The sequence below is a fragment of the Cherax quadricarinatus genome, chromosome 6, assembly GCF_038502225.1.
Source record: "Cherax quadricarinatus isolate ZL_2023a chromosome 6, ASM3850222v1, whole genome shotgun sequence".
Taxonomy (NCBI): Eukaryota; Metazoa; Arthropoda; class Malacostraca; order Decapoda; family Parastacidae; genus Cherax; species Cherax quadricarinatus.
Window position 1 is genome coordinate 2996879 of NC_091297.1, and position 19313 is coordinate 3016191.

At 42.5% G+C, this 19313-nt stretch overlaps 1 protein-coding gene across 1 annotated transcript in view; it reads left to right on the forward strand.

Moving 5' to 3' along the window:
* Positions 1-19014, forward strand: part of LOC128692009 (ecdysone-induced protein 74EF) — a 97151-nt gene extending 78137 nt beyond the window's left edge. Inside the window, exons 4-10 of the mRNA XM_053780990.2 lie at positions 1742-1993; positions 7010-7258; positions 8302-8587; positions 10298-10454; positions 10832-10921; positions 13340-13490; positions 18202-19014. Of these exons, the coding sequence (XP_053636965.1) occupies positions 1742-1993; positions 7010-7258; positions 8302-8587; positions 10298-10454; positions 10832-10921; positions 13340-13490; positions 18202-18408 (1392 nt within the window). The 3' untranslated portion in view covers positions 18409-19014. The remainder of the gene's footprint in view (positions 1-1741; positions 1994-7009; positions 7259-8301; positions 8588-10297; positions 10455-10831; positions 10922-13339; positions 13491-18201) is intronic.
* The last annotated feature ends 299 nt before the right edge of the window (positions 19015-19313 follow it).

Below are 19313 nucleotides of genomic sequence, written 5' to 3' on the forward strand. Positions count from 1 at the left end.
AGTGCGGGTAGAACTGTAATGTAGTGCGGGTAGAACTGTAATGTAGTGCGGGTAGAACTGTAATGTAGTGCGGGTAGAACTGTAATGTAGTGCGGGTAGAACTGTAATGTAGTGCGGGTAGAACTGTAATGTAGAGCGGGTAGAACTGTAATGTAGTGCGGGTAGAACTGTAATGTAGTGCGGGTAGAACTGTAATGTAGAGCGGGTAGAACTGTAATGTAGTGCGGGTAGAACTGTAATGTAGTGCGGGTAGAACTGTAATGTAGTGCGGGTAGAACTGTAATGTAGTGCGGGTAGAACTGCAGTGCAACACTGCTTCAACCAGCTTATACCACCACCAAAAAATAATATCAGTACTGATACCTTCATCAACTTACACCACAAACTAACACCAGTACTATTTCCACCATTTAATATCACCACCACCACCACTACGCACACCACTAACACCTGCCTTCAATATCACAAACACCTGCCTTCAATATCACAAACACCTGCCTTCAATATCACAAACACCTGCCTTCAATATCACAAACACCTGCCTTCAATATCACAAACACCTGCCTTCAGTATCACAAACACCTGCCTTCAATATCACAAACACCTGCCTTCAGTATCACAAACACCTGCCTTCAATATCACAAACACCTGCCTTCAATATCACAAACACCTGCCTTCAATATCACAAACACCTGCCTTCAGTATCACAAACACCTGCCTTCAATATCACAAACACCTGCCTTCAGTATCACAAACACCTGCCTTCAATATCACAAACACCTGCCTTCAGTATCACAAACACCTGCCTTCAATATCACAAACACCTGCCTTCAATATCACAAACACCTGCCTTCAATATCACAAACACCTGCCTTCAGTATCACAAACACCTGCCTTCAATATCACAAACACCTGCCTTCAGTATCACAAACACCTGCCTTCAATATCACAAACACCTGCCTTCAATATCACAAACACCTGCCTTCAATATCACAAACACCTGCCTTCAGTATCACAAACACCTGCCTTCAATATCACAAACACCTGCCTTCAGTATCACAAACACCTGCCTTCAATATCACAAACACTTGCCTTCAGTATCACAAACACCTGCCTTCAATATCACAAACACCTGCCTTCAATATCACAAACACCTGCCTTCAGTATCACAAACACCTGCCTTCAGTATCACAAACACCTGCCTTCAATATCACAAACACCTGCCTTCAATATCACAAACACCTGCCTTCAGTATCACAAACACCTGCCTTCAATATCACAAACACCTGCCTTCAGTATCACAAACACCTGCCTTCAATATCACAAACACCTGCCTTCAGTATCACAAACACCTGCCTTCAATATCACAAACACCTGCCTTCAATATCACAAACACCTGCCTTCAATATCACAAACACCTGCCTTCAGTATCACAAACACCTGCCTTCAATATCACAAACACCTGCCTTCAGTATCACAAACACCTGCCTTCAGTATCACAAACACCTGCCTTCAGTATCACAAACACCTGCCTTTAGTATCACAAACACCTGCCTTCAATATCACAAACACCTGCCTTCAGTATCACTAACACCTGCCTTCAATATCACAAACACCTGCCTTCAGTATCACTAACACCTGCCTTCAGTATCACAAACACCTGCCTTCAATATCACAAACAGCATAAAAACAGCAAAAACAATATCAACACCAGCAACTAACACCACCTCCAATTTTACAGTTGGCTGAGGATCTGGAAATCGGCGGCCTCCATAATGTGAAGTCAGAGGAAGATGCAGCATCCTCCTCCTCGGCACCGTCATCCAGAATCCCTGCCATTATCCATAACCTACACCCACCCTCACCCACCTGGTTCACCTTCACCACGCCCACCTCCGCCCACTCATCCAGCACTCCCATCCTGAACGGACGTTCTGATAGCTCTCCAGGGCCCAAGAGGGCTGCTACACCTCTTAATCTACAAGACAGTCAGGTAATGTCATGTTCTATCAAATATTTCACCATTTACACTGAATTCACAAGTTGGTTTGATACTCAGTTTATTTATATCTAGAGAAAACTGTTTTATATTCTCAGCTCTATAATTTTTTTCCTTATTCTCAGCTCTGCACAAAATTATTTCTCATTCTCAGTTCCCTATATAATTGTTTCTTATTCTCAGGTCCCAATGGAACTTTCTTATTCTCTACCCTCTATAAAACTGTTTTATTCTCAGCTTTCTATAAAACTATTTCTTATTCTTATCAATAATTGTTGATAAAGATTCATCCATTCTTTCCTTTGCTGTCCTTATGCACTCTCTTATTACTTGTTTAACCTCTCCTCGTTTCTCTTTAAACTTTTTTTTTATATCCTATTCACATTGTTAAAACCTTTCATATGGTATCTTTTTCGTTCTTTACACCCTTTTCATATCACCATTCCACTAATCCGTCATCTTCCCTCCTGCATCCTCCCTCCTATGACCACAAACCTTTGCTATTCACCCGAGCACTTCATTCTTAAATCAATGCCATTGTTCCTCACTACTCGCTCTCTCTGGCCCACTTTCCTTACAATAGTTTAACCTGTCATTAACCTTTCTAGTTCTTTAGTGCATTCCCTTTGACTTCTGTCTTACCCACTTGCACCATTCTCTTTGTATTTCACCTTCCTCTTATCCTCTCACTAACCCCGATTAACAGTTTCTCTTGAGTCAGCTAGTCTTACACAGCTACACATCAGTACCCAATCAATTTACACTGCAAAATATAAACGGAAAGGGAGTATAATACATTTATTGGTCATTGCACAACCATGATGATACACAGTGGCGGACCTACCTTTTTGGAGCCCTGTAACTTGTATTGTTATGGGGGCCCGTTCTCATACAGTAGACCCCAAATTTTTAAGCAATATGGGCTAAAGTCACTTTTGGGGCCCCCACAGGGATTAGAGGCCTTGAAGTTAAGCTTCATTAGTTTCGCAGTAGATCCGCCCCTCATGATACGCAAATTCTTGAAGAATAGCCCACTGTCCGAAATAAACTGTATCAAAAAGTCATGTTCACAACTCAACTCAGACTGGGTGCTGCTCCTCGTCTTCCTCTTTACTTTGCGCCGCGGGGCGGTTAATTTGACTTGTATGACCAGAGCTTTGGTAAGATGGGGAAGGAAGAAGGATGGGTAAGAAGGGAAATATGGGGAAAGGGTGGGTGGAGGAGGGGAGGTAGGGTAATAAAGAAAAGTAGCCTAACCACTTTGGTTCATTTTCATACATGTATGTGTTTGTGTAGTGTTATTAATGAAATCAATTTCAGTGAAAGGAGTATAACACTTACAGATCAGTTTCACAGTTATATCAAATGTATAACTGCATGACGCCGAATTGGCAGGGGGTATACTTTTTGCAATTGCTTTTTTGCGATTGCAGGGAGTAGGCTGCAAATGACGAAAGCAAGACGTTTGATTTAGGTCGATTGCTCCCCGGAGATACTGGCTGGCTCAGCTGTTTCAGAGGTGGTGTCCTACCATAGTAGGTCTGCAGATGTAAAGTAAAAGGACACAAGTGCAACTAATGTGACATTTATTGTGGCAACGTTTCGCTCTCCAGGAGCTTTATCAAGCTTGATAAAGCTCCTGGAGAGCGAAACGTTGCCACAATAAATGTCACATTAGTTGCACTTGTGTCCTTTTACTTTACATATTGTCGGTAATTCTACCAACTTTATTACAGGTCTGCAGATGTTACATGGATAGATGTAATAGCTGATAAGTTAAAAGAAAAGTCTCCATAAATTGGGTTGGTTTTGTCCTTATTGGACATAAAAGGGTTCCGTTGTTACCCATTCATCTATATCTTCTGGGAGGTCACTCAGGATCACTGGTCTCTGGAAAATATCCCTAGAGATGAATCGTCGCACTCTCTGTTGGAGGGTCATTCTTTGGGTTCTGTGGGGAGGTGTGATGATGATGTAGTCGGTGGTATTTGCTGGTTGGGGAGAGTTTTCTCTGTCTGGTATATAGAGTTCTTGCATGCCGTATAGTTGTCTCTTCTTTAGTTTATCTAGCCTTGCATTTATTGTATTTATCTCCTATTGGATGTGTAGCCCGGTGGCCTGGTGGCTAAAGCTCCCGCTTCACACACGGAGGGCCCGGGTTCGATTCCCGGCGGGTGGAAACATTTCGACACGTTTCCTTACACCTGTTGTCCTGTTCACCTAGCAGCAAATAGGTACCTGGGTGTTAGTCGACTGGTGTGGGTCGCATCCTGGGGGGACAAGATTAAGGACCCCAATGGAAATAAGTTAGACAGTCCTAGATGACGCACTGACTTTCTTGGGTTATCCTGGGTGGCTAACCCTCCGGGGTTAAAAATCCGAACGAAATCTTATCTTATCTTATCTTAGATCTTCCCTCCTGATTCTGTCTCTCCTCCTGGTGCCTGTGATGAAGCAGAGTGCTCTATTCTCAATTCTTTGTAGCTGTAGCATGTTGGTACGCATGGATGGGTACACATGGATATTCTAGCATAGGTCTTATCATCATCTTGTACAGGTGTTTTTGGATGTGGGAAGGGGTGTGATGAATGGGAAGGGGCTTGATTAAACTTGTATAGATTGCTGAGGCAGGCTTTTAGAGATGTGTGATGTGGAGTGGAGTAATCTGTCTATCTTGTATCACAGGATCTTGTTGGGGTTTCTAATGGTAATAGGTGTATTTCCGATGGAGATACCCCCCTTGTCTTCTATAGATGTTGCAAAGCATCCAATGGTGCTGATCAGGACTTTGTCTGGGTTGGTCGTGATTCTCCATTTCTTCCCCCAGTTTGCTGCTCTTTGTAGTTCCGTATTCATTTTTTCTATGACCCTCGCATACCTATATTTTCCCATGATGGGGATGTAAGGTCGACAAGTAAGGTCGACAGGTTTTAATGTGAGTCCGTTGTGCTGTCAAAAAACTTTGTGTACATCCCTGGTTGCACTTAGGGCAAGGTTGCCCTGTTTCCTCAGGCTGTCCACAGTTGAAGAAGATACTGATAGCATATTGGGTTCCTCTGTGGTTCTGAATCCAAACTGTTTGTCAGTGAAGAGGTGAGTGTACTCCATGTTGGAAATGATTTTCTCAAGGACTTTACCAGTGACTTCAAGTAATGAGATAGGGCAATAATTCTGTCTATGTTTGTCTTGAGTTTTGCGATGAATATCATCCTTGCTGTCTTAACAGCCACTGGAAAGTATCCTGAGGCCAAGATAGCATTAAAGATATTTACCAGAGACATTTTGCAATTTCTGAGTAAGAACTTTACTTGTTTCACTGTTATGCCTGAGAGACCAGGGGCTTTATTACTCATTCTGCCTATAACTTGACTCATCTCTCTGAGTGGGATTGGTCCTGTAAGGGGGTGTTCATCTTCAAGGGTAGATGTATCAATAGTAATGGTTGGAAATCAGCTCGGTTGTCGTCTCTCCATTCATTGACCCACTGGTAATGGTTATTGTTAAATCTTCTAACATTGCGTGAAAGAATATTCTCCCACACATCACCCATTGACTTGGTCTTGTGGATCATCAAGTTTGATATCAACTTCCTCATCATCGTCGTCGGTGAAGGAATGTATTAGATAACGGGTAACCTTGTGCTTTGCCCCTAGAAGCTGGCGGATCTTGCTCCAGAACTTTTCAGGACGACGTTTGCATTGATTAGCTTGAAAACAAGATAATTCCATAATTCACTTTTGTGTTGTGTGATCGGGGTAATTAATTCTCTTCTCAACCTTTGCAGCATAACCCTTGTGGGCTGTCTCGTTTGGTGGTGCCTTCTACATTCTGTTTGATAATTTTTCATGCAGTCCCTAATTTCCTTGGTTTATAATGCTGATAGATCTTCGATGTATTTAATTGGAAACTTGCATGAGTGGCTTGTATGATTCTTTCGTGGAAGGAGCTGATTGCCTCGTCAATTGCAGTTGAAGGCTGCTTCTCAAGCGAAACAGTAAGGTCATTGCATAGGTAGTCCCTGAAGGGATCAAATCCTAAAGATTTAAGGTTGGGTTTCGGAGGAGTGGATATTATAAATGGCAATGCTTGTAGTGTTATTATAACAGGGATGTGGTCTGATCCTACGTTTCCACCAGGGGAGACTCTGCAATGGTATAGGTCACAATCTCTGTTGGTCAAGACTATATCAGGTGTCCCAGGATGAGGGTCTACATATGACTTAAAGAATGGACCTTGGAATGACAGATTTCTTTTGAACGTTCGAAGCTTTGCTACTGAGGATTTTGGAAGTTCTCCGAGCCATTCCAGGATGCTGGAACTGGGTTCATCAGCCTTGGTCATCGAGCACGTAGACATGCCAACTGTTCAAAAAACTTGTTCCCTAATACCGTACTCAAGTATAAAAAAATGAAAGCGACTGGATGAGACGTTCTCGAGTTACGAGTGAAATAAAATCGAAAAGTTAGAGTAAGAAAAAAAAGCGATAAAAAAGGAAAAAAAAAATCAGGCAACCTCTTAAAGGTTCACCTCCGGGGATATCTAATAATGAGTTGAAAATATCTATCCAAGACTGGACTTGCAGTAATGGTTTCTGGTTGGAGGAACTTTGATTTAGGTAGGATATAAGAAAGTATTGGTTTGGCAGTAGAGTTGTAGATGAGACAAGATCTTCAGGTAGCTTTAAATGTAGGTTGGATGGCGTATTCTTGTATGTCGAGGACTGGGATTTATCTTCCCCTTCCTTGGATTAAACCAGATTGCATCCCATTTTCCAGATGTTGTATGGCCCCCACGATTTTAACGTTTTCCTTTAATAATAATAGTAGTAGTAATAATAATAATAATAATAATAATAATAATAATAATAATAATAATAATAATAATCTTATGCACTTCTTACCCTGTATACTTATACTATTTTTTAAATGCAATATTACCAAAGATTTTTACGAACAAAAGTTTTTAACATTCTTATTGCTACTGTTATTATTATTGTTGTTGTTGTTACAGATTAAGAAGCGGTGTAAAGTAGAGCCTCTGACCACTGGTGGGGAGGAGCTGCTCCCCAGGACCACATCCCCACGCTTCACAACCCCGTCCTCGGCCCCGCCTCACCTCTCTCGCCACTCCCTCAGCAGCGCCTTCCTCTTTAGGGACCACAGTCCCCCTAACTCTGCTCCTCCACAGTCAGTGAGGGAACTTTCCAGCCCCCACCATCAGGCCGACCTTCCCTCTTCTTCATTCTCCTCACACGAAGCGGTAAGTTTTCTCTGGATGACATGGTGTATTGCCAACAAAGATGAAGATACAAACTCCAATTACAGAACAAGCTTTTATTGTCAGAACGTTTCTCTCTGTGTAAAGCTCTATCATACCATACACAAATAACAGTTAGCATGCATATATACTCTTGAAGGTAAAGTGGCAGTAGTAAATATGAGGTATCTAGTGGAAGGTGATCACTTGAGCCAGAACTATCCAAGAGGAATGTGGCGTTGCCAATGAATCACCACACTACATTTTCCTCAACACTTCAGTCAGACCTGCAGAAGACGACCTCAACACTTCAGTCAGGCCTGCAGAAGACGACCTCAACACTTCAGTCAGACCTGCAGAAGACGACCTCAACACTTCAGTCAGGCCTGCAGAAGACGAGACCAGAAAGTGCTTTTCACGTTCCGCAAGACTTCTCATTATTCCCACAGGAAACATTGAGATATTCACACAAGCGCTGAAGAATGGTGACCCTAGTGACGCAGTCCTCACCTGAAAAAACGTAAAGTAGATATGTCCAGACCAGGACACAACAATCAGAATAAAAATAGGGCATCAGTCTATACCATACTTTGTGACAGATGTGATAGACAATACACAGAAGAACCTTCACACTGTTTAAACACCAGATTACAACCACACTAGACACATGCAGAACTTACAACACCAGCAACACAGGTGTTGTCCACCTAGAGACAGTCCTAGACAAATATGACTTGTAAATCTGTATGACTTGGTAAATCTCTATACAGAGCGATCTTATGTCCGTTTTTAGTATTGTTTTGTGTGACCCCTACGGGTTGATGAATGTTAAATTAATGTTAATAATCCCTACCATGATATGACTAGTACTACTACTACTATTACCACTACTACTACTACTGTTGCTACTACTACTATTACGACTATTACTACTATTACTACCACCACCAACAACAACAGCATGACCCAGTATGGTTCCTGCTTATGCTTTTCACATTATTTTGTTACTTATAGTGTATAAAGACCTTTTGACGTTGATCTTGCAGGAGAGGTCGCCGTTAGTGAGTGTTGTTCCACCATCCCGTCTGCAACACCTTCCTCGCCCGCCCTCTGCCCCGTCCTCTACCCCGTCCTCCGCCCATTCATCCACCCACTCTGCCCCAACATCCACCCACTCTGCCCCATCCTCCCCCTACCGGGAGCCCTACTCTCCCACATCTAAGGGCAGACTCATCTTGCCTCACACGCCCACAACCCTCGCCCTCAAGGAGCCCATGACGCCCTCCACGCCCACCACACCCACAACGCCTATGCCAGCCATCCTCAAAAGTGGTAAGTGTCTCCCGCTGGAAGTTGGCCACTTAACAGCATTACTGTTTCTTCGAAAGCTTAAAAGATGCCCACAAACACGGATAATACAGACCCGTTTAATGCTTGTACGAGTGTACAAGAGTGTTTGTATGAGAGTGTTTGCACAAGAGCATTTGCATGAGAGTGTTTGCACAAGGAACAAGGGGACACAATCGGAAGATGAAAACTCAGACGACTCATAGGGGTGTTAGGAAGTATTTCTTCAGCCTTAGAGTTGTCACGAAGTGGAACAATATGGAGAGTGACGTACTGGAGGCAGGATCCATACATAGCTTTAAGAAGAAATATGATAAGGCTCTTGGAGCAGGGAGAGAGTGGACCTAGTAACAACTAGCGAAGAGGCGGGGCCAGGAGTTGTGAGTTGACTCCTGAATCACATAGGTGAGCATAAGAGCGCTTTCACGAGAGAATATTTGTGTATCATATCGGAACCCCCAGGTTTAGGTATTCCAAAGGAATACCTAAACCAATTAGTGCCGTGTAGTGCCTGAGGAATGTCACAGACGAAGGGCTACTCGGTGCTTGAGGAATGCCATAGATGAAGGGATACTCAGTGCCTGAGGAATACCACAGATGAGGGGATATACACATGTCTTACTCATCTACTGATATGAATGGGAACCAATGTTTCTCAGTACCTTGGAGAACCCATCCGTATAGATGAGAAACTATAAATAACACGCATATATTAGTGATTCACAGTTTTCTTAATAAAAACACAAATATAAATTATTTCTTAAGCAAATCAATAAAATACAGGTGGATAACGGAAGTGAACATGTGAATCAAAGCTAAAGCAGGAAAATATAGGAAAACGGGAATAACTGGTATGCAGGCTGGTTCTGAACCAGTGTTCTGAACCAGTGTTCTGAACCAGTGTTCTGAGCCACTGATCAGAAGTGACGCCAGTGTTACTACCATAAGCTAAAGATAGACGCTGGTGGTATAAAAGATTAAGATAAGATAAGATAAGATTTCGTTCGGATTTTTAACCCCGGAGGGTTAGTCACCCAGGATAACCCAAGAAAGTCAGTGCGTCATCGAGGACTGTCTAACTTATTTCCATTGGGGTCCTTAATCTTGTCCCCCAGGATGCGACCCACACCAGTCGACTAACACCCAGGTACCTATTTGCTGCTAGGTGAACAGGACAACAGGTGTAAGGAAACGTGTCGAATGTTTCCACCCGCCGGGAATCGAACCCGGGCCCTCCGTGTGTGAAGCGGGAGCTTTAGCCACCAGGCCACCGGGCCACCTAAGCCACCAGGCCACCGGCCACACACACACGTTAGATTAGCAAACTAACGTTTCCACAAATCAAGATATACCACTAATTATACAGAGGAATGAAAACTTATGATCATCAGAGAGGTAAACAACGAAATATATTTCTCACAATCCCCAGTACCACATGTCACCTACTGTAGGTGGCGCTGGAGTCTGCCTTCCTCTGTCACTAGCGTTTCACATACACGAACCAGTCACATATACACTCACAGAAAATTTTGAACAACTGCATGAAAATTTTCTCTTAGGGTTAGTTATGAAAAATAGAGCAACCTATGAATGCCATTTTTATTAACTAGCTCGTTCCTTATTCTTTTTTACTTACCTGATTGCTTCTCCTCCTTTGTTACGTTTTAAATCTACCTGCTAACTCCTCCTCCGCAGAGCCCGGGAGCCGGAGTGCTGCATCAACCAGCAGTAGCAGCAACAGCACCAGTGGATCAAGAGTACTGTTGTGGAGGTTCCTGTTGGATCTTCTTCATAATCCCCACTACACTCCCATATACATCCGATGGCTCGATCGTCCCAATGGCGTCTTTAGGTGAGATAATGAAGGCTGAAGCACCGAATATGTCTTCTCCATTTGTTTAAAGTAGCGGCACTCGCTCATAACTGGAACTGTTACTGGATAAAACACTATCAACTTTAACAGTAATGGAAACTTATAGTCTTTTATTCTGGCCATAAATTTAATCCTGCAGTGGACTCAATGCACCCAGAGGTGTATATTTGTTATTCTATATATTCCGTAAAACAACTATAACTCTGTGTGGGTCATTAAGCGAATTTCAGTCTTCTAAATTAACGTCATTTCTCTCTATGTGTACGCTGCTGTTATGTATATTGATATTTTGAATGATTAAATTACTAGTGGTAGTGAATGAGAGATAATATACTAAGAATGGGAACTGCTTCCAGGATCATGGAGTCAGATATGGTGGCTCAGCTGTGGGGTAGAGCTCGCAAGAACAACAACATGAATTATGAGAAGATGTCACGAGGGATGCGGTGAGTCGCCATGTTATTGTGTAGTTGATAAAAATGGCGTACTGCCGACCATGGTGAAGAAAGGCAAACGTCGCAGAGCTAGATTTCATTGAGACAGCATTTCGCTATAAAGAGCATTATCAGCTGACGATAGAGCTCTATGTAGATAGAAACGTTTTCCCCCCAAAAAAGCTATGTTGCAACGTCTCTTTTCTTTAATACGGTGTGTTTTATTAAGTCTTCCAATATGTTCCATAACCGAGTAAGTGAAATTTGACTTTGCTGATCCATATATTTCTGTGATTCGGTAGAAAACTTGAGTACATGAGCTCAGAGATTTGCTGTGTCTTCCATGGCTGCCACTCTTGCTGTATTCTAGTATAGAATGCTGTGTATGATGTAGTACTGTAATTTGTGTTTTTGTCTGTGGCAGATATGAGAAAACTACTTGGAGCAATTACAGTGGAACCTCGGTACTCGAACTGCCTTCTGGAACGTATCAAGTTCGAGCACCGAGGTTCCACTGTACTCTGCTTAATGAACCTAACATTTCCCTGTGACCGCCTCTCATTTGATTTTATCGAGTAATGCAGTTTGGGTTCGATTGTATTAGAGTTTAAGATACATTTATTCAGTTTTCCAATTTTGCATTTTGAATGAATGTCGTGTGCTATTACTCCTGTGAAAATTATATAATTTTCCAGACCGTATTCCTATCAATGTATTAATATGTAACTACCATTGTGTAGGAAAAGCTATGGGCATTGACTGACTTCCCTAATGTACGTAGCTTACAAGTGTATAGACACCTCGTATAATCATGTACGGTTAATGCATTATATCTCACTGATAATTGAATCCGATAATTGAATTACCGGATTTTCCGGCATTTAATGCGCACGAACATATAAAAACATATAAGACTATTTTTCCAGCAGTTGTACCGTAACGTTAGTAAACAGCTGTTACAGCAAAACCCAAAAGCCTACCCTTAATCCTCAATTTGAGCATATAAGGCGCAGGATGATTTTCCAAGACTTTTTGTGAGGATAAAAAAGCGCGCCTTATATACCTAATTTGCGGGAAATGCTCAGCATAACAAGCGGCTTTCTATATAGTAGTATGTCACTGATGTCAACTATGGTCTAAACTCTCCAGATGTAGAAATAAAGACAGTAAGTGTTTGTGAGACTCAGAAAATAAGAAGTGACTGGCATTGTTATTAGTGATATTATCAACAGTGATATTAGCAACAGTGATATTATCAACAGTGATATTAGCAACAGTGATATTATCAACAGTGATATTATCAACAGTGATATTATCAACAGTGATATTATCAACAGTGATATTATCAACAGTGATATTATCAACAGTGATATTATCAACAGTGATATTAGCAACAACTCTTAATAAAATTCACGTCTTCTTTTTTTTAGATGTGTGATTGTAGTGTTCACGGACCGAATAAACATTGCAGTGTAGTCTAAATTTTTGTAAGATAAGATACGATTTCGTTCGGATTTTTAACCCCGGAGGGTTAGCCACCCAGGATAACCCAAGAAAGTCAGTGCGTCATGGAGGACTGTCTAACTTATTTCCATTGGGGTCCTTAATCTTGTCCCCCAGGATGCGACCCACACCAGTCGACTAACACCCAGGTACATATTTGCTGCTAGGTGAACAGGACAACAGGTGTAAGGAAACGTGTCGAAATGTTTCCACCCGCAGGGAATCGAACCCGGGCCCTCCGTGTGTGAAGCAGCTTCAGCCACCAGGCCACCGGGCCACCACCACCAGGCCACCGGGCCACCACCACCACCAGGCCACCGGGCCACCACCACCACCAGGCCACCGGGCCACCACCACCACCAGGCCACCGGGCCACCACCACCACCAGGCCACCGGGCCACCACCACCACCAGGCCACCGGGCCACCACCACCACCAGGCCACCGGGCCACCACCACCACCAGGCCACCGGGCCACCACCACCACCAGGCCACCGGGCCACCACCACCACCAGGCCACCGGGCCACCACCACCACCAGGCCACCGGGCCACCACCACCAGGCCACCGGGCCACCACCACCAGGCCACCGGGCCACCGGGCCACCGGGCCACCGGGCCACCGGGCCACCGGGCCACCGGGCCACCGGGCCACCGGGCCAGACGTTAATACATTGTTTATGGTGTGTGTATAATAATTTACATTACCAGAGTAATGTGTTCTTTCTTGATAAATTATGCAAAACTTGTCTCATTTCATGCTTATTTAATTAGTTTCACAGAATATATTTTTCCATTTGGATGGTTACTGACGGCTGATGGTGATCCTGGTTGTGGCTGGTCGACACTAGTGAATGATATGTATCAAACCTTTTCCACGAGTAAACATTATCATGTTAACAGTCTCATGTGTGCTCTCCTCACTCCACAGGACATACTACAAGCGAGGTATTCTCTTCCACATTGACGGCACTAAACTCATCTATAAGTTCAACACTGAGGAAGCAGAGATCCAGCAGCGTATGCGTTACTATGACCTTACGCTTAAGTCAGAAGGAGAAGAGGAGCCTAGCGTGAGTCAGGTAATGTCAGTGTTTGTGTCTGTTTTTACTATTATATACTCGCCTATATGTGACTGCCGGGGTCGAGTCTCAGCTCCTGGCCCCGCCTCTAAACTTGCCGCTGGCTAGATTCACTCCTAGACTTGTGGGCTCTATTATACCTATTCTTAAACCTATGATGGGTCTGCCTTCACCACTTCTTCGGCGAGGTCAGTCCACTTCCCGACCATCCTGAGACTGAACAAATACTTCCAACTGCTCCCACGAGTACCTGTTTCCCACCTCTCAGACAGTCTGCCCTTGGCTGACCTGTCAATTCCTCTAAGTATTTTGTATGTTGTTATCGTGTTTTACCTGGCCCTTCTGTACTCCAGGGTCGAAAGCTTCAATTTCTTTAGCTTCTCTTCGTAGCTCTCTTTAGCTCTGGAACTAGTCTCGTTGGATGCTTCTGCCTTACATATGTTGTATAAAGCACCGGGAATGACTCTATTGAGATTCCTGAAGGCCATTCTCAGATTTGCCAGGTAAGCATTGGCTGCAGAGGTTATTTGGTTAATGTGGTCGTCACCATGATAACTGCCAGGTCCTTTTCTTTGAGTGAGGTCTGCAGCCTCTGTCCCCTTGGTCTTCTGGCCTCTTCCTCAATCTTCATAACCTTGCATTTTTCCACATCCATATACACAAATAACCCACACATAAAAGAGAGAAGCATGGTCACGTGTCAGCGAAGCTGGTCTGTGGTTCACCTCCTCCTACCTATCTCCTTTCTTAAATATAGGTACTACATTCTCTGTCTTCCAGATATCTGGATATCTGGTGTTGTCCCATTTTAACTGACTTGTTGTAGATCATAGCTAGTGGTTCGGATAGCACTTCCGCTTCCTCTCACAGAATATGTGGTGACATCTTGTCAGGTCTCACTATCTTTGATGCATCAAACTTCATTAAAATATTTTTCTCTCTACTCCTTTTTTTTTATTTTTTTTATTCGCCGGTATTCTCCCGGCCCGGGTCTTGTTCTGTTCATGAGGAGGAAAACAGTCACTTACTTTCTTGGATGTCTTAATCTGCAAATCATCTAACACCCTTCAGTCTCAAGAATTCCGTAAATCCACACACATGATTGACCTCAGACATTTCTAGTCCCACCACAGCACGAGGACAAAGAGAAGAGAGATGCTCATAGGATTTTTTCTCAGAGCATACAGGTCTAACTTATTAAAAGACAAATACCATATTATTGCAAGATGCTTCATCTAATACTTTCCTTGATACTTTTACAAAAGACTGTAATAGTAGGACAAAGCGTAATAAAGATATTAAACAAATTGTCTTTAACAGTTTAATGTTCCTGAAAAGACTGCTAAACTTCCTTACAAGGTGAAACTCTGTGTTTCTTACCAAACTCTAGAACTGCAGACACATTCATCACCTTCAAAACTACCATTAGAAAACATCTTATCTCCCTGATACACACCGTCAACTAACAACACGAATACCACCTGGTGGTTCACACTTATTATTATTATTAAAGATTAGCCGGTATTCTCCCGGCCCGGGCCTTTTCCAAGTGGTGGCCCGGCCTTGGCTCCCTCTTTAGGGAGTGTCTGAGACCTAAGTCTCCCATGGGAGGAGGCACAAGTACCTCCTCATCTTTGGGACCAACTGTCCCCAGGCCTAGCCACTAGCTAGGCCTCTCTGGTCTGCCATCCCCGCCCCAAGGGGGCAAATGAGAATGACAGTCTTATGAGCTAAAGGCTCGGGCTCAGGCACCTACCCTACCCTAGAAGGGTTAGGCATGGTGTCGATGTTCACACTTACACTCACTCACCCATTTGACCATAAACAGAAATATTAATCTCAATCTTAAAATAATGAATCCAAACTAGTTATAAGTTGGCCTGTGATACTCCAATACCGAAACTATGTACTATGCCAAAACAAAAGCATTCACATTGCTAAACTCACAAAGTAGTATTTAGTCACTTAGCCATAATACCAACTTACCTCATAATTTTGTAATATTTTAAACTTAAGATTTAATATAAGTCTGCCCGAAATGCCTAGCTATGCTAGGTGTTCTAGTGGTACACTCTGTAATTATTATTTTACTACATGTAAACCACACAATAACCAAATTCTGTAAACTCAGCATTGTAATCCTTATAGAGAATAAACTTTGAATTTGAATTTGAATTTGAACGTCTAATAGCTGTTATTGTTGAACCGCTGTTAAAAATAATCGGTGTTTATTTACTTATAAATCAAGTATTGATTCAAGTACACCTGGAATCAGCTCAGTATATAGACATAGTAGTGTTTACAGTTTAGAGCTAAAATTATATTATTAACTCCATTTTCAACTGACATCTTAAGCATATAAAGCTCTTGGTCGCGACGATGTTGGAATGAATAACCAAGCCTATGGAAATATCATAGTTCACCATTACACAGTTGCAAGAAAATGTGCGAGAGAAAATGTAATGTCTGAGGGTAGACTCTTCAAATTAACTGACCCTAAGCAATAAGAATGGTTCTACATAATCTCCGAATTTTTTCATTACGCAACATTACCCATCGATAACCTGGTAGGTTAGAACAGGTCCGCATGCAACTGTCCTGAGCACATATTTGCCCAATGTATCATTGTACCTGAAGATTACATAATCCCAGGCCATGTTGCTTCCACCTCACACATATTCTTATTACTGTTTAACAGTGGACTGAGATACTTATAGTCTTAAGTATTCGACGTAACAAAAACTATATAAACTTTAAGATATCAACTGGAAATGCAGTTCGTAACATCATTTTAACTTCAAATTCACCTGGCCAGGTGTTAGCCGATTGGTATGGGTCGCATCCCGGGGGATAAGACTGAAGGACCCGGATAGAAATGAAAGAAACAGTCCTCGAATAGGTAAAACTGGTCAATTAGCAAGAACTCATTTAAAATTAAGTCCTTTCAAAAATTATCTCTTATACGTTTCAAGATATATTTTTTTCATTTATGTTAACGTAAAAATTAATAATTTTGTACCAAAAGTACCTTAGAAAACTTACCTAACCTTATTATAACAAGCTCAATTTAATTTAGCCTAATCCAACTAAATATATTTTAGATAAGTTTACAATAATTTAATAATAAACAAGCACAATGAAATATATTTTTTCGTTAGGTTCAGAATGATTTTTGCGAAATTATTGCATACACAAATTTACGCTTGCCTTATTCGGCAAGAAGAGCGTTGCTGTTTAAGCCAAAATCGCAGTCTGTACCTATTCGACGCTCTCCCACACTCGCAAATCTTTCGCAAAACGTATATTTTCCCACATTACCATATCCAAATTATTCTACAGTAGCTTCGATTAGTCAAATTTATAATGGACGGGCAGTCTTATACAACATTTAGGCAGGTTTCGAACTTACGTTTACTTGTTCAGTTATCTTTCTTTATGGTTGGTCAAATTTAAGAAAAAGCGTAAACTTTGGAGACTCAACATACTGAAATTAGATACATTACTTATTATCACAGTGTAACTAGTTAATGTTCTAAATTGGACCGAAACGTCGTGGTAAAGCTCCTCTCTTCTATGTGCGGGTTATTTATGTATCGTTCCAGTCACAGTACTGTGGCTTTGTGTTCCATTAATCTTCCTCTGTTCAACGTTGTTGGTGCACAATAGTGTAACATCACTAAAATTATCGATTCTGTGGACATATTTGCCGAAATACAACTGTGCTGATAAAGCCGACGTTCTCGGAAGATACCCAAATGAAATCTGGGATTTATAAGATTCCTTACGCCGATTACGATGTAGGTAAATAGATCAAACCATACCCCGGCCGGGATTGAACCCGCGGTCAGAGAGTCTCAAAACTCCAGCCCGTCGCGTTAGCCACTAGACCAGCTAGCCACAATAAGATTCGTCCAACTAGGTACATTTCTTATTGTGGCTAGCTGGTCTAGTGGCTAACGCGACGGGCTGGAGTTTTGAGACTCTCTGACCGCGGGTTCAATCCCGGCCGGGGTATGGTTTGTTTGCAATCGTGTCATTACGATTTCGTGAGTCGAGTTAGGTAAATAGATGATTTTTTAAAATACCACTATTATCATTACAGATACTCTGTACGCACTGGGGAAAATAATTCTTTTTTTCTCAGCTGATAATCATGGGACACACCTGGCGTGGGCCAGCGCCCCTATTGCAGTTTTTTTCTCTTGATACAACTGACTTTCATTCCACATAGAAGGACGTTCTCTCATCTCATTTACTTTCACCTGAGGAGGGCTTTTAGTCAGACCGAAATTTATTTTTTTCTTTACTACTAAATGTGTTATTCGTATTCAGTATATTACCCATAAACTGTGAGAGAGATATGATAAGATTTTTAACCCCGGAGGGTTAGCCATCCAGGATAACCCAAGGAAGTCAGTGCGTCATCGAGGACTGTCTGTCTTATTTCCATTGTGGTCCTCAATCTTGTCCCCCAGGATGCGACCCACACCAGTCGACTAACACCCAGGTACCTATTTGCTGCTAGGTGGACAGGACAACAGGTGTAACGAAACACGTCGAAATGTTTCCACCCCGCCGGGAATCGAACCCGGGCTCTCCGTGTGTGAAGCGAGAGCTTTAGCCAGCAGGCCACCGGGGCACCGGGGCACCGGTTAATGACAATAAAAATAAACATGATAGCGTCATACTAAAGGAATATCATTTATTGCAGGCTGGATCAAGCTTCTTGGCGTCTGCCGGATTGTCGAGCCTCAGCTGTCTGCAGAACCTTCCATGTTTGCCAGTGAGTTCCGCTGCGGCGGGATCCATGGAGAGCTTGTACAGCCCTCTGCTGCGTGATGTGTCAAAGCTCCCACCCAGCCTCCTCTACGACCCTTACCTCTCCTTCCTCAGGGCATCGCAGAGAGAGCTCTGCTAGCCTATACCTGAAGGTGACCCCTTGATGGTGTTCTGAAGGAGTCTCCGAGGGTATTCCTGAATAGGTGTCTTCCTAGATTTTCACATTCCTGAAAAAGTGCCCAGAGATACCTCGTTCCTAGAGTTTACTCCTAACAGAAATTCCAAACCTGCACATCGTCCTGATGGATTCTCAGCTTACAAAGGCTTCTCATGATGGTGCTATCAAGAATATCTTAGGCCACCGGCAGTTGCCGGAAAGTCATACTCACGGCTTCCTGCTGGGAGGTCGGGGGTTTAATCCCCTGGAAGGAAGATCGAGCTTCCATTGTTTCACACAGAGGATTTCCCAGTAATAGATAACTTCATAAAATTGTCACTGCAACGTGGCTACATCTTCCTTCTAAAGGATGTCTGCAAGAAGCTGTCTCCAGGTCACTACCATCCTTGAGCTCAGAGAATTTCCTAATGGAGGTCCTGGAGCAGCGTCTGAAATGCAGAGGTAATGACGTACATAGTAATTTGGAAAGCTCTCTGACGGTAGAGCATAATTATAAGTTAGACAATCAGTGTTACACTACAGTGGTTGGCGTATTTCACAAGTAATCCATATTTTGGAGGAGAAACTACTTCATCTCTTTGAGGTGTAATGTATTCAATTTATTTACTGCTGCTATTACACTGCTGTTACTAAAGAATAAGACACGTTGATAAATTAGACACATGTGCAACTCTTGGGTATCTTTATTTCCTCAATAAAGATACCCAAGAGTTACATATGTGTCTAATTTATCAACGCGTCGGTTCTCTGAACCATTCATCTGCAATAAGACACATGTGCATGATCTGGGTAACTTTATTTGTATTGATAAAGCCACTAGATGGCGAAACATCTACAGATGTTGCACACATGTCTAATTCTTCTTT